Source organism: Aedes albopictus, chromosome 2 (assembly GCF_035046485.1).
Source record: "Aedes albopictus strain Foshan chromosome 2, AalbF5, whole genome shotgun sequence".
Lineage (NCBI taxonomy): Eukaryota > Metazoa > Arthropoda > Insecta > Diptera > Culicidae > Aedes > Aedes albopictus.
Window position 1 is genome coordinate 233,962,300 of NC_085137.1, and position 16,224 is coordinate 233,978,523.

General features: G+C 40.1%; 1 protein-coding gene across 1 annotated transcript in view; it reads right to left on the minus strand.

The window, feature by feature from the left end:
• Nucleotides 1–16,224, minus strand: part of LOC109400990 (voltage-dependent calcium channel subunit alpha-2/delta-3-like) — a 42,733-nt gene that overhangs the window by 16,655 nt on the left and 9,854 nt on the right. Inside the window, exons 4-10 of the mRNA XM_019673455.3 lie at nt 6,077–6,202; nt 5,657–6,010; nt 5,417–5,596; nt 4,883–5,358; nt 4,665–4,819; nt 4,102–4,604; nt 3,799–4,041 (exon numbers count right to left, since the gene is read on the minus strand). Of these exons, the coding sequence (XP_019529000.3) occupies nt 3,799–4,041; nt 4,102–4,604; nt 4,665–4,819; nt 4,883–5,358; nt 5,417–5,596; nt 5,657–6,010; nt 6,077–6,202 (2,037 nt within the window). The remainder of the gene's footprint in view (nt 1–3,798; nt 4,042–4,101; nt 4,605–4,664; nt 4,820–4,882; nt 5,359–5,416; nt 5,597–5,656; nt 6,011–6,076; nt 6,203–16,224) is intronic.

Here is a 16,224-nt window from a genome sequence, read left to right on the forward strand (position 1 = left end):
TTTCGGGTGAACTATCCAGTTCATTCGAATCTCGCCGGGGACTGCAACAAGGTGACGGACTCTCATGCCTACTCTTCAACATCGCTCTGGAAAGTGTGATGCGACGAGCTGGGCTCAACAGCCGGGGAACGATTTTCACAAAATCCGGTCAATTTGTGTGCTTTGCGGACGACATGGACATTATCGCCAGATCATTTGGAACGGTGGTAGAGCGGTACACCCGCCTGAAACGCGAAGTAGCAAAGGTCGGACTGGTGGTGAATGCCTCAAAAACAAAGTACATGCTGGTAGGCGGAACCGAACACGTAGTAATGTTACGATAGACGGGGATACTTCCGAGGTGGTGGAGGAATTCGTCTACCTCGGATCCTTACAGACGACCGACAACAACGTGAGCCGTGAAATTCGAAGGCGCATCATCAGCGGAAGTCGGGCTTACTACGGGCTCCAGAAGAAACTGCGGTCGAAAAAGATTCACCCACGCACCAAATGCAAATGCACCATGTACAAAACGCTAATAAGATCGGTGGTCCTCTACGGACACGAGACATGGACCATGCTCGAGGAGGACCTGCAAGCACTCGGAGTTTTCGAGCGACGCGTGCTAAGGACGATCTTCGGCGGTGTGCAGGAGAACGGTGTGTGGCGGAGAAGGATGAACCACGAGCTCGCTGCACTTTACGGCGAACCCAGCATCCAGAAGGTGGCCAAAGCCGGAAGGATATGGTGGGCAGGGCATGTTGCAAGAATGCCGGACAACAACCCTGCAAAGCTGGTGTTTGCAACTGGTCCGGTTGGCACAAAAAAGCGCAGAGAGCACGATGGGCAGACCAGGTGGAGCGTGATCTGGCGAGCATTGGGTGCGACCGACGATGGAGAGCGGCAGCCACAAACCGAGTATTGTGGCGTACTATTGTTGATTATGTCTTGTCTTAAATGTGATGTTGAACAAATAAATGTATGTACTCTTCTCGGCTTTGGCGTTCTTTCGCTTCTCTATCTTCGTCCAGGTATCATCTGCGACAGACCCAGTGTGAGTTGTAGACCCGAGCTGTAGTGCTGTAGTGCGTAGCTCACGTGCGAAGAAGGCGTTCTTGATGGTGCTCCTTTGATCTTTCACGCTTCCACCTTCAAAAATATCCACAGCACGAATCTCTTGTTCCTCGGCGAAGGGCCTTTTCACCGCAGCGCAGCGTCTTCCAGTTGGTGTGTAGAACCGGCACCCAATTTTCTCCTCCTAACGGTGGATCCTAGCATTAACGGATCTCCCCCAATTGGAAGATGTTGATCGGACGCAATGTCGGCGCTACGTTTGTCCCGCACATCAAAAAAGCTCCATCTCCATTTTCGGCTGATGCACTTGTGGTCGATTTGATTTTCCGGGACGCTAACACGGGAAACCCATATCACTTAGTGCACTGGTCGATGAGGAAAGAGCGATACCCCAATCACCATGCCATTGTTGACACAAAACTCTGCAAACAGCTCTCTGTTAGTATTCAGTTGGCTTTAAAAGTTTTCTTTGTCTAGCGCATCGGTTGGTGCGTAACATTGGATCATGGTATGGTTTCGAACCCGTGTTCTGAATCTGGCTACAATTATCCTCACATTAATTGGTTCCCACTTCATGAGCGCAACGTGGACGTGAGCGTTGAGCAGGAAACCAACTCCACTATGGCGTGGAGCGTGTTAACCCCGTAGGCCAGAATATGGCAGAGTTCGACCCGATGCCAATCTATGTTCTCCAAAGTTCGGCCAACAGACTTCGCTCAGTCCTACGATCTCAAGCTGTATACGACACTCGAGAAACTGGCTAACCGCCAGCATGTTACCGTGATGGACTCTCCAGAGCGAGTCATCGATGTTCGTTGCTGCTAGGCTACGCAGCTAACCTTGAGGGTGCGATGTGCACTAGCCCCTCTCTGATGCAATACCTTCTTGGTGGTTCCGGTTTGGCGACCATAGGAATGGTTTAGTGGGTACGAGGAGAGAGTAGTCCTGGCTTTTACTTTTGTTGTAGAAGACGGCCTCAGACCTACACTACCCTAACCTTCTGTTATGGTTTAGAAGGAAAAAAAACCGCATACGACATGCCTCATTGACTAGCTGTTGCCATTCCAAGATCAATTCTTGTCCGTTGTTTCACGCTAAAAGTCGTTGCCGTTGAATCAGTTCGTAATCCTGCATTTTCGGAGTCTGTAACGGTTTTCGAGATCAGTAGGTTGTTGGCATAAGGTTTCTATCTACCGTGATGGGGCTACCACCATAGGTATAGCTCCCGGTGGAGGAGCATTTCATACTCAACCGCTGGGTGATAGGACAGACGCTGTTTGAATCGCACCTCCAATGGTGAACAGATGCTTGGGACGTACCTCCTCATTCTAGCTGAAGTTAGAAGGACAACAGTGTCCCGGTTGCACTACCAGCTAAGCACACAACTGACACAACTCTTAGCTGGCGGTATTTGTCATCGCTTGACCTGTGGAAACAATAGGTTGGAACTAGTGAGAACCAGAGGTATGTTGAACACTCTCCTTATCGACTCACCGTTTTGCAGCACAACAAACACAAATACGGTGTTTCAATTCATTCGAAGTGTGGGACCATGTTGGGTATCCCTTCTGGTCAAAGTTTGATTATTACCAATACCAATGGTGATACGTCGACATGATAGGTACAAAATAAATGAAAGAGAAAGCATCTTTGGGAAGGATTTTTTAGAATAAATTATCAATCTCGACCATTGTGCGTATGAACTTCAGGCTTTTCATATGTTAACATCCCATTTTTTTGACTGTTTGAAAAACAACATTCGTGGTGTTTTATGATATCACTTATAATCTAGTTAAAACAATTTGAGCGCTATTAAAAGTACTTATCTACGGTAGCCAATGTAAAACACATTAACGTAGGTCTTTCCTCTATATCAGTTGATTTTTAACCACTTTGTAATAACCCTTTCCGTCACAATCGTTACCCAAACATCAGTTTGATGGTAGTTAACAATGCGCTTTGCATTCATACAAATCATTTGTCTGTTACCTCGGATCGTGGGTACAGAAAACTCGTGGTATGCGGGATTTCCAAACAAGCGACCATTTACCGTATACACAACTAGATTTCAATGTACAGCTGACCCAAAGTACGCCGTAATTGATGTTTGCAAATTAAAACTTCACCGAAACAGATCGTCGACACTATCGTTTCGCGGAACCATTCTGGTACCGCTGGACCCCGTCTACGGCACTATCAAGATATGGTATAAAACTAACGTGAACATTTGGCGTCCGCTGCTGGGAATCGACGGCTTTGCAAACACTTGTCAATTCTTCAGTGCAAAAGACCAAGAACTTCCAGTTATGCAGAGACTCTATCGGCGCACTTTGAAGCAGATGATGCCGAATGTGCCGTTGAAATGTCCAATGCTGGTAAGGGCGTGTAATGGTACTGTTAATTGATTTTGTACGTAATACATAAATCTTTACAGGGAGTTTTGGAGTTTAAGGACTTCACCTTCTACGACGAAATGTTTCCACCATTCCTGCCGGCGGGCAACTACCGAAATGATATGACACTACGTGCACATGACAACCGGACGGTCTTTTCATTCCAGTTCTACGGAACGGTTCGAGCCAAAGGTATTGTCGATTTAAGTATGGGATAAATGAGCTAAACCATAGTCAACCAGATTTCTTAGAAAATAAATAGATTTCTGCACATTCAAAACAATCAAAAACTTTTTGGTTTCAGTTTTAAATGACTCAAGCTACATAACCACTTGCACGGAATCATACTCACATGCATCAACGAGAAAGCATCGTTCGCAGACACTCGTTCGTGTTCGCACAGTCCTTGCAGATCGTACACCGTTATCATGGAGAATATTTCCTTGTTCACCATCGACTGCATGATGGCACCTTGTATTTCACCGAAGAATCGGCCTGTATCGTTGTACGTCTCCGACAAAATCACATAACCGTTGTGATCGATCACGTAACAGTCACGACTCTCCGAACTGCATGTTTCTATGCAACCATCACACTGAAACAAATAGTTATATCGAATTAGGACGAATTCTTCCACGAGGATATCTAAACTTACAGTCGTTTTCGAAGTGATTTCCATGAATCGTTCGTACATCAGCTGATGCGAAAACTGGAACCCTGTCACACAGCCCGGTGCTTCCAGACCACCATCTCTGGGAAATATTCCCATCGAAGCCGTAACTTTGATCTCCTCGTCCTCCATTTCGTCCGAAGCATGAGAAACCGAATACACGAAACTTTTCGGATCGATTTTGTGCTGCAAAATGGCACTTCTGTACCAAGTCTCGTCGATTGCCTTTTTGTGATAGTCACCGAATTCATTGTCCGATTCTACTTCAACCTCCCCAAAAATGAACTGCCACCTCGTAAGGCCACTCATGGTTGCCACGAAGCGCAACGTGGCATTGTACATATCGATGATTCTGCGTTCGTTCTCATTCTCAAATTCCCAACTTCTGTAGCTGGTATTCGTCACCTTCGCGTCGAATACCAACAGCTGAACTAGCTCCTTATTGCAATAGTAAGCATCATCGTCCAGCGTCTTTCTACCACAGTTCGCTGCAAATGCACAAGAGGGAGTGGAGATTTGAATTATGGGGGAACTTCAAGACTACTCACGTTCGTCACCATCTTTTTCCACATCATCCGGTTCTGACTCATACTGCTGGAACCACTTCCAGTTGGGTTCGTACAGTCGCACCAAAAAGTGCCGCAGCTCGTCCTCCGGTGTTTTGAACTCGTGACCTTCCAGGTAGTGGTACTTGCAGTAGATCCTGGTATGGATGAATAAAAGTCAATCAACAATTCGAGTTAGCTGTTAATGCAATGAAACCTACCAGTCCGGATGTAGCTTCCAGTTCTCTCCAACGAAGAAGTCCGATATATTGAGGCCCATATGCTGGTTCCGTTTGATTTCGTCTCCGACCTTGATCCAGGTGTTACCGTAGTCGTGTGGCAGCACTAGACCCAACGAGAACGGTGTGTTCTCCAGTGGTTCGTAGTAATAGTCCTGGTATTCCAGCGACACACGTCGCATTTTATCGTAATGAAAACGCACCGGAACCTTCAACATTTTGCCCGACTTGGAGAACACCAAATTCTCTCTGAGGGCTTCCATCTGAGGATTCACTTCTCGACCGGTCAAAGTTTCATCCGACGCCTCCATGATGTCGTTTAGAACTTGTTCAATCTCCGTCAAATCTATGCTGTTGTAGTTCTCTTTGAGACGACGCTTGTAGACAGGCCGCAAATCGGGGTGCATCACCACGTACCCGTTGTTACTTACGATGAAGGAATATCCGTTTACTCCGAGCTGTAAAAAGAATACCAAAACAGTGAGTGATCAAGTTATTTTGAGCTTCTGAAAGTACCTTATATGGCAGGGTCTGGTCATCAAGATCTTCGAGAGGAATATCCGTTCCTGCAACTCCCAGTAATCGCGCCGTCCGAGTTTCATTATAGTGATTGGCTTTCCGATCGAAAGCCGGTGCTCCGACGGCAATCATCAGTCGAGGTGGTTCATCGTCATCGGCATCAGATTGAAGATTCTCCTGAAATAGCAAAATTACATTCAACTTCCCCAATGGTCTTTCTTCGACCAATCAACTTACCGCCGTATCCGTAAACGCGTGCGTCCACGTCGGCGGATGTTCCACCCCTTGCAGTACCAAAGGGGTTGCTATCACAGTTACATACTTCAGCACCTCCTCCTGCACCTCATCCAGCGATTGGATGTGCGAGTAGTGGCCACGATTCAGACAAGCCATCCATTGGATCTCCCGTACCTTGGTAACCTCGCGCCCCAGCAGGTAGGTGAAAACTCGCACCGGAATTTTGGTCCCGTTTTCGAACCAGTTGTACTGTTCGAACACGTCCGTAATGTTGCTGGGCACCCCGTCGGTGATCAACATTATAGCCTGGTTGCAACCACTGACCGTCTCGTTGCACCGGCGCATCTCACGGTACTTGAATAGAAACAATTACATGTACTGTATTGAATGGCGAAACGGGTGCTTGCGATATGAACTTACATGTTGCAACAGCTCGAAAGCCTTTACGAAGGCCTTCTTTACATTGGCATAACCATCAGGTTCCAACTCTCGTACCTTTTCATTCATGAACCGAATGTTCTCCGGGGTTGCTTGAATAAGCATATCCTGTGAAAGAAATAATAAACCCTCGTTAAATGAAATAAAAAAATCAGATTAACAATCTATTTTGCGTCTACTGAAAAACTATTGAACCTTCAGGGTGTTCTTTGTCATACGAAAACCCTCCAAAATGTATTAAGGTTGAAGGATTCGTCATTGACATAATCGTCATCATTGAAAATTCAAAAGCAGTTTTCTCGCACACAACTAAAATGTTTGCATTGAAAATGTATTTATTCACTCTACTCCATTCTCCACCCACAACACAGTGAATACATTTTCACTACGGAAATTTCATATTTGAACGTGAAAACTGCTTTCGAATTTTCGATAATGACAGTTATGTCAATGACAAACCCTTCAACCTTAAGGTATACTGAAGCACATCCACAATGCTTGTACTGAAAGCCAGCGGGTTCAGTATTGCAATGATGTAGCAGTTGTGCAGTATCCGTGATTACCAGTATCAGCGATAAACTACAGCAGCACATCCGGGCTGCAAGTTTCCATTATGATGTGGGAATTAACAAAAGCTCCCTCCGAGATATATTTTAGAATGTATTCCACCTTATGTAATTCTTAAGAATTTTCTCCACGATTACCTCCAGAGACATCACCAGAAATTCCGTCAGGGATTCTTTCAGGATTTAAAAAATAAATCCGAAATTTTTATACAAACGAGATTTTTGCGGAATTTCCTAGCATGACTCCAGCAAAAAGGTTCCTTCAGCTAACCCTTTAAAATGTATTTATTTTTTTTAACTAGTTCATTTATTTGGGGCTCAATCGCGTATAACGCTTTACGGAGCCGAAGATCTTTTTTGTACTTAATAGTATACATTATAGAATGTATTTCTATCCATGCAATTCTTTTAGAATTTCTTCAGGGATTAAACCTGCGATTCTTTCAGGTATTTTCCCAGGTATTTTCTAGGGTCTTCTTCAGGAGTGTCTCAAGAAATTTCTCAAAAGATTCATCTTGAAACTAATCCTCGGGTTTCTTCAGAAATCCCTCCTGGGATAACTTCAGGGATTCATTATGGAATTTCTTCAAGGATTTCCATAGAAGTGATGAAGGAATTCCACCACATTTCTGAACATTTCGAGAGGAATTCATTCAGAAATATTATCAGAATTAGTTCAAGGAGTTTCTCCAGGAATTCCTCCAAAAATTTCGTCAGGAGATTGAATTCCAGGATATTTTCACACAGAGCTTCGGTGAGTCCTTCAGACATTCGTTTGAAAATTCCACCCAAAATCTCCTTCAAAAAATCTGAAATTTCTCCAGGAACTATTTCAGACATTATTGTTGGAGATTCTCCAGATGCTCCTTCAGGTATTTGGGTCCGTTCATAAAACACGTGATATTTGGTGGGGACACCTGCAACATCATCCAAAATGTGGCTTTCTATGCTTTGGTCTAAATGAGTTTCGCTGAAGCACACACAACTCCCATCTTGTCAATTGATTTCCATTAAACTCTGAATTTTGTAAAGTTTCGGCTTGTTTCATAGAAATTACCAAATACCTCTTGTTTGGCATCGACTCGTGGAGGCGGAGCTTGCATATTCCTCATAAGTGATAAAACAGTCAGCTTGCATTAACCCTCCTTTGGGAATATGTTCATTTTTGATCCAAACCGTACACTACGTCAGCGAGCTGCTGCCAACGTGATGCAAAAGGAGGGTTAAATGTGCTATGTTACTGTCATGCAACATCTGACTCTGGTTTATTTGTTCAGATTATGTTCCAAATGTGTTGCGAAAAACCTGCACGTCTTTTCATTTTAGCAGTTTTCTAACTTGTGACAAAGAAAGTGCAATGAAGTAACAAGTAACAAGCTTTTATGGTGTGTTGAGCACGAATTCTCTCATAGAGCGTTTGGTGTAGTATCCCGTCCCGGATAAAACTAACCATATGGTGTTTGGTGAAAACCATTCCTGCACCATACAATGTACCAGCTACAATAATGTGTATTGTAATGAAATGGTTCGCTAAAAGCTTTGCACATTATAGCTACTATACATATACATTCTATTTTTGTATAACAATATATGAGGGGCCCAGAATCAAAGGGGTGTATGTGACCATTTTGTCGATTTTGAGCTGAGCATGCCAAAAAATTCTTCAGATTTCAAGCTTTCAGGAACTTTTTTAAGGTTATTTTCACGGGGATTAGTAAAATTACAATAAATCGTAGAAAATTGGGTCGATTTTAAAGCTCCATACATTTTGTATGGGATGGAAAATTGGTGAAAATCTTTAAACGTCATTTACTCGAAAGTGGGTTTTTGTCACTTACACCCCTTTGCTTCTAACCCCCTCATATTATATGTACTGTTTTTCTTACGTTTGAACCATTCACTTTTCCAAAACATTATTATTCCGTGCATTTTTAATTGTTTATTCAGTTTTAGATTTTTTCCGTGCTATGTTTTGTTGATGTTTGTCACTTTTTTGTTGCAAAGAAAAAGAAAGAAAAAAAGGGAATAAGTTGAAACATCAATTAAAAGTCAATAAAATCTTTAAATAAGTAGTAAACCAGATGTCTCAAGAACTGCAGGTCCAAGAGATATGGCGGGCTAGGTATGTGCGATGAGAGGAATATGCTTAACGAACTTTATCTTCGACGTAGAGCCATCTTTAACATATGGACTGGACTGAACACTGAATGAACTTCTAATATAGGTACGTCTGCGGGTTCGCTTTTTAACCTAACTTATACTTGAATCGAACTTGACAGTTTTCTCATGAGTTGTTATGTATTTCCCCGTGTATTTCAAACTTTAGTCAAACTGGAGCCTCAGTATTGCAATAACGGTTAGGCGCGCTGTAATGATACCTCGTCACCCACTTTATGCAACTACATTATTGGTCTAATAATACTTAGCGCGCTCGGCATAGTTCCTTCATGCCGCTCAAAGTGTTGCCACAAATAATGCTTAGTTTGCAAAACCCGGTTATCTGGCTAGTGGGGCATGGAAGCCTTAGCTTCAACTGTTAATGCAATCAGAGACTACTCGGACTTAGACGTGGGCGATCCAATATATGAAGGGCTATCCAAAACGCGCTGGAGAATTCCCAAAGCGCATAATTATAATGCTAGTAAGCTAGTAATGACCTGATAATATAACATTATATGGTTTATGTAATGTAAAACAATAACATAACAACGTAACAAAAGAGAACCATTCCAAAACCATTTGATTAAATGTATAACCAGCAGAGAAATTACAAATAAAAACAATATATTTACGGTACATTTTATTGTTTGAAACCATACGTGTACCATACAATGTGCGGTATATTAAAACCCACGTATCAGTATTTAGAACAATTAATTTACAGTATTAAGTATGGTTTTACAAAATTGTATATATGGAGAAAAATATTTTATGTATTGCTACTTAACAACCCGTATAGTATATTGTAAAAATCTTATTTACAAATTACTGTATGGTGCCTACATTGCATCTGACTGTTTTTGTATTTTTATTTTTACAGTAGTGTCTATTGTAAAAATGTGGTTCTCAATAGTACTGTTACAATACAACGTTCGGTTTTTCTACTGTATTTTTTATTCGGGATGTAAGGTGAGTAGTTAATACTCCTGGTGTCCATGGTTCGAGTCTGGACAAAATCTTTTTTTTTTTTTCATTGCATAATGATTCAGAATCTGCGCTTGTTGGGTTTCAAAGAAGAAGCAATTGGGTGCTATCGTCTATAATGCGGACAGTCAATAAATTGCACTACGGTTGAGTAAACGGCTTTGAAACAAATCATGTTGCTTGGGCATTGTCGATATTTTTTTGTATGAATCTGAGAGCAACCAGGCGGGGGAGGGGGTGGTTGTTGGAATATCCAGAAAAATGACCCCGTGGTTTATGGACTGCAGCAATATTACTCCATTTATGCAGGGATTCTTCCAGGCACTAGTTTACAAATCCCTCTAGCATTTTCGAGAGATTTTTCTAGAAATACCTCGAAGGGGTTCTCCAGAAGTTTCTCCAGGCATCCCTTCATAATTGCATAAGAAAGACATTTCTTTAATTTTTTTCAGATTTTTTTTGTGATGCTGCAGGAACTTCTCCAACGATTGTCTCAACACTTCCTGCAGTTAATGTTTGATAGCTATTCTTTGAATTTTTCAAGAAAAACTTCTATGAATACTTTCAAAGGATTATCCCGTTCTTCCAGGTATTCTTGCAAAATTCCTTCAATAAATCATTCTTTTATCAGTTTTTTTTTTTGAAGAATGCCACCAGGAAACTAGTTTGCTTCTGTAGGATCTCGATCCACAAATTTCTTCCATGGGTTACATTAGAAAATGTTTCAAGGATTTCTATAAGAATTTAACTACTACCTTTAGTTGCAAACAATTTTTAGGAGATTCTTTCAGAAATTCCCCGAGAGTTTTACCAGAAATCTCTTCAAAAATTCTAAAACAATATCCCCATTTCTCATGGGAATCTCCGAAGGAATCACCAGTAGTTGTGTGAGGCATCCATCGATTTCTTTAGAAATTCTTTCAGGGATTACATCAAGAGTTCTTAATTTTTGGTGTCATTGCTAGAAGAACGTCTTACGGAACCGTTAACATATTTTCTAAAAAATAATCCTTGTTGGATTTTCTGCAGGAATCCCTAAGAGAATATATAAATGAATTCTTGGAGAAAACATGAAAGAATTTCTAAAGATATCTCTGTTGGATTGTTATATAAAATTATAAGACCATTTTAGGGCTGTTACAGTTGGCGCGGATTTTGCGTTTCTCGTGGTTTTTGCGTTTCGCGCGGATTTCGCGCGTTTTTGCTAATTTCGGCGCGGATTTTGCGGAAATGGTTTTCAAATGCACTTACACCAAATATTTAGAGTAGGAACTCAACACAATCAGAAAAAATAACATGTTCTAATTAGAGTTATGGGATTTTATACTTGCGTAAAACAATGTTAACAGTCCCTAGTTTACAGTGCTAGATAAGGGAACGTTAAAAAATTACGTCCAACATTTGGGGAGGGGTGGGGTCTAGGAAAGTGTGACAGTACGTGTATAAGGTATAGGGAAATAGCGTGACAGACAGGGGAGGGGGGTCTAGAATTCCCGAAAAACGATGGACGTAATAAATGAACCTTCCCTAAGCTCCACTGCACTAAACACTCGTTAAAACTGAGAAGATCCTCTTCTGAATTTCTTAGTCAAACTCTTGAAGGAATTTCTGTCTTAACCCCGAAATCAATTTTTGGCTAAACTTTTGGATAGAATTTAAATTTTGGACGGAACTTATAGGGCACTGCATTGTTTTGATTTTGTATGAGATTTTGACGTTCCTTTGCCTTGTTGTTTACAAAATTTCTGTAAGAGTGAAAGAGAAGGGGAGAATTTCATGCAGTGCCCTATAGAGTAATTCTTCATTACACCAACAAAGCTAGCCATGACAATGTTTGACAATTCACAGGTCGTTTTGACAGACCACACACATGCACGAAAAAGACGGATAACATATTCTACTTTATCGATCTTGTTGTCGTCCTTTTCATGCTCATGTTACATCTGTCAAAATGACGTGAGAATTGTCAGTCATTTTGAGGTTAGGTTCGTTGGTGTAATGAAGAATGCCTGAGGTTCGAAATAACACTAAATCATGGCAAGCTATTTTTTGGAATTTGCAAAAAGACGTCAGCCGGATGTTTCGGAGAAACATTTGGTTGAATTTTCTAATCAAATTTAACAGAATCTCGTAAAGAAAATCATTGATGTCTGTCGTAAGAAATCAAAACAGATAGATCAGATAAGACGTCCTGGAGATTTTTACGATTGTATTGTTAGAGAATTCAATGGAAAAAAGATTTTGAAAAACTCTGGGTAGAATATTAATCATAAGATTTTTTTAAATACGCAAAATTTTCTTGATTCATTATGGATGACTTTCAGAATAACGGAATTCACGAAATGCCTGAATCAATTATTAATGGAATTTCTGCCGAATCAATTTTTTTGTTGAAAACTATGATTTCCAATCGGAACACTCGTTGAGAGGGGCGTTATGGGCATAGTTATTAAGGAGTAAAGGGTTTCTTGGTAGAATTTTTGGAATTTTTTGTAGAATACATCGAAATCATTGAAGCTTTCGAAATCCTAAGACTGAAGACATTCTTACTGAAATCCTCACCGAATTTCCAAGGGTATTGCATGGCCAGAAACTCTTATCATACATTTTCCAATGAATTAATACTTTTCTACATATCTTTTTTTCTACATGTTTCCTTTTTCATAAATATCACCCTTAGGAATATAGTTTAGTGGTGATTTAATCAATAAATTTCACCAGGTAAAACTCCATTTGCATCTTTACATAATAAGTTCCATGAATTTTTCAAAGAGCTTCAGAAAAATTTCTTGAAATTCTCTCAAATGACCTTTTGGCTTTTCAGGATTTCTTATATTCAAGATTATGAATTATTTCAAAAGTTTCACCAAGAATGCTCATTTTTCGTTAAGTAGTAGATACCCTGATTGATAATCAATCAAAGAACTATTGATCCAACATGTTTTATTCCAAATTTAAAAAACTAACCTGAGCAGCATTGTCATCCAAAGTCGTGGATTAGTAATAGTTAAAAATAAACTTTTAATGGTTTCGGCTTGCAGTCACAGAACCAACGCTTATTTCTGTGACTGCAAGCCGAAACCATTAAAAGTCCCACCAAAATCAGTCATCCAAGAGGTTAAAAATAAATTTATAAAAATAAATGCTCTTCACCAGGAGTGCAACAAAAGTCATGAACAGTTGATTTTCTTCGAAAAATTCAGTCTTTTTATGAATTTGGGTCATCAAAACCGGATGACCTCGGCGCGGATTTCAAATGGCTTGGCGCGGATTTTGCGGTTTCTAAATCGACACTTTTGTAACAGCCCTGCAATTTTGAAAATTTGAAGATTCCCTTTGCTAAAACTGAAGGAATTACAGAAAGAATCTGATCAGAAGACTATAAAAAATCCCTGATAGTCAGAGACAAATGCCCTAGAGGTAAAGCTTCTCTAAACAAAAAAAAACCATCATGGACTTTTTGAAATGACTAGTAGAACCCCTCCAGAAATCACAAGAAGTACTAGAGGTATATCTAGAAAAATCCCAGGGAATTTTCTGAATGAATCCCAGGTGTAATTTCTGAAAAATTTCTTGGAAAAACTCCTTAACGCTTCGGTAAAATTCCCAGAAAAGTTTATTGTGGAACTTTGAAGGAAAATCTTGAAGCAAATTGGGAACGTAGTTCCGAAGGAATTCTAAAGAAATTCATGTAGAAAATCCTTGGAAATATATCTGCACCAACTCCTTCAGCATTTTCCGAAGAAATTCTTGCCTGAATTACTGAAAGCAATATTGCAAAAAGCTTTGGAGGAATTCCAGTAGGCTGATGAAATTCCTGGAGACATTCCAGCGGAGAAATTTCTAAACAAATTTCTTGAGTAATTCTTGAAGTACTTGTACTCATCTACACTACAAAATTATTGGAGAAATTTCTGTAGAAATGTTTAAGGACAAACGTCTTGAAATCCCGCTTCAACAGTGCATCAGAACTTCAAACGCACAAATCTAAAGACGCAAGCTTCAAACAACAGTGCATTTTATTATTCTGTTCTTGCTCGCTTGTTATAAGCTTAAAATAAGAAGCTCAAGTGCGCTGGTTTTGTTTACGAGGAGATTTGTGCCCTCGAAATCGTGAGTAGGTGCCAAAGTCGGCCATTGTGGCGGTTATTTTGGGATTCCAACAAGTCTGTCCTTAAGGGAATATGTTACTAAATTTGTGGAAGAATTTCTGAAGAAACCTAGTGAGTTTCTGAAATAAACCGTGATAGATTTTAGACTGAATTTCTGAAATAATTTCTTGAACAATCCAAGGTATAATTCTGGAAGGATCCATACAAGATTTTTAAAGGAATCTTTAGACAAATTAATGGAGGAATCTCAGGAACAATTTTTGAAGGAACCTCCTAAGAAATTTCTAAATGCATCTTTGGAAGAATCTCTGAAGAAGTCTGAAGAATTATCTTATGAAATCCTTGGAGAATTTTTTGGTGAAATTCAGAGTTTTTGGTTTTCTTATGGAATCGCTGAAAGAATTTCTAAAGTAATCCATTGATGATTTCCTAGTACGGATTCCTGAAAGAATCTAAGGTGGAATGTACAAGGAAGCTATTTTTGAAGCATTCTTGGAAAAAATGGTCAAGAAGCTACTATAACAATTTTTGAACGAAATTCCAGCATTCTGAAGCAAACTGTAAAAGGTGTTCTAGAATAACTTTCAAACGGAATCTGTGGAAAATTTTCTTAAATTATTTTTATGGATTATGGACCTCAAATTCACTACTTTGAGCGGTGTCGCGTTCACGGAAAATTAACTCGGTTGCTTGGCTCCTTTGATAATACGGCACCGCTTAAAAGTCACAGGATGAACACGTGCATGGAGCAGTTTTAGAAGAAATCCATGGAGTTCTCAAATTAATTTCAGGAGTAATCGCCAGAAAAATTTAGAAAATAATTCTGCGAAAGAATTCCTAGTAGAGTTTTTTTTACAAATCCCTAGAAAGTTTTTCTAAAGGATTTCTGCTAAAAAAAACAGGAATATATTTAGAGGAATCCAAGGAGAAGTTTCGGAAGATATCTAAGGATGGTTTTCTAAATGAGTCCTTCGATAATTTTCTGAAGGAATCATTGAAGCATATTCTTTTGAGAATTCGTGATTCTTCTGTGACATGTGTGCTTCATGAGGAATCTGTGTAGATACTGCCTGAAGCTCCCCGATAAGTGCTAAGTCAGGTTGCTGATGGTTTCAACCATGATTCCCGTTCACCCCGATGTCTACCTGCCTTTCAAGGAACTGTCCCTCTTACGCTGCCCTTTGGTTACCCATACCGCGCAAGTCAAAGCATTTAGCAGAAGCTGTCGGTACGTGATGCCGTATTCCAAATTAATCCTCTGAAAGGTCTCAACGGTAGGGCAACCCTACACTCGGTAGATGGTCTCCCTTGGGAGTAACGCTTGGGTCATCTTACTTTATAAAATGGAAGTCAGTTACGGTTTCATTTGGACACTCGGTAAGACTTAGCAACAAAATAAGAAATATGGCATGAAACTCGGTACGTGGAATGTTAGGACTAGGACTTCAAATACACTCGGACGAGTTTGTTTAGCTAGCACTTACATAGTTATTAATTAAAGGGCTTTCTTTGTCTGCCATTGGATTAATTTGAATAATGCGAGTAATTGCCTTGTGACACTGTCACTATGCCCAGAGAAGGCGAGAAAAGTTGAGGAATTTTCATGGCATTTCATAGTTTCTATGGGAGGATCGGGATTTTACGTGAGTTTGCAAACGCTTGTGCAGTTCCGAAACCACTAAAGTTAAAGTAAGCCCCCGTCATTTAGAGCAATGAACTAATTTATGCTCATTTTTAGTTTATGCGCCCCCAATCCATGAAGTTCCAGAGTATAAGACATTGATCATTCCGTCCGCTCTATATGGTCACGTGTCTTAAACGTCAAACGAAGACTATCGGAAAACATTTGATGTCTTTGAAAATAAGATTTGGTATAGTTGAACTAGTTGAACTCGAGACAATTCTGATGGTGGCGGATGCGATTCAAGGTACAGGGGATACTCAAAATAACTGGGACAGGTAAAATTTTCACTTTTCAAAAAATGTTCAACTCGCTGTAACTTTTTGAAAAGGGCATCAAATATACTCATATTTTTCCTGCAAGTTCATCAACTAGTTGTGTTTCAGTGGTTCAAATTTGGGAAAGATCGGGCCATTCTACACGAAGTTATAGAGATTCTAGAAAAAGGTATAATTATCCGATAGCCAACTTTGAGCTGTTATATCTCCGGATTCAATAAACCGAATGCACTGAAATTTTGATCATTTATGACTTATATAATGAACTTTGATAAACAGTTTACTTAATTTGAAATTATTAATAAGAAAAAAAGTTATGGCGGTTAGAATAAATGTATGTTTTTTTAGT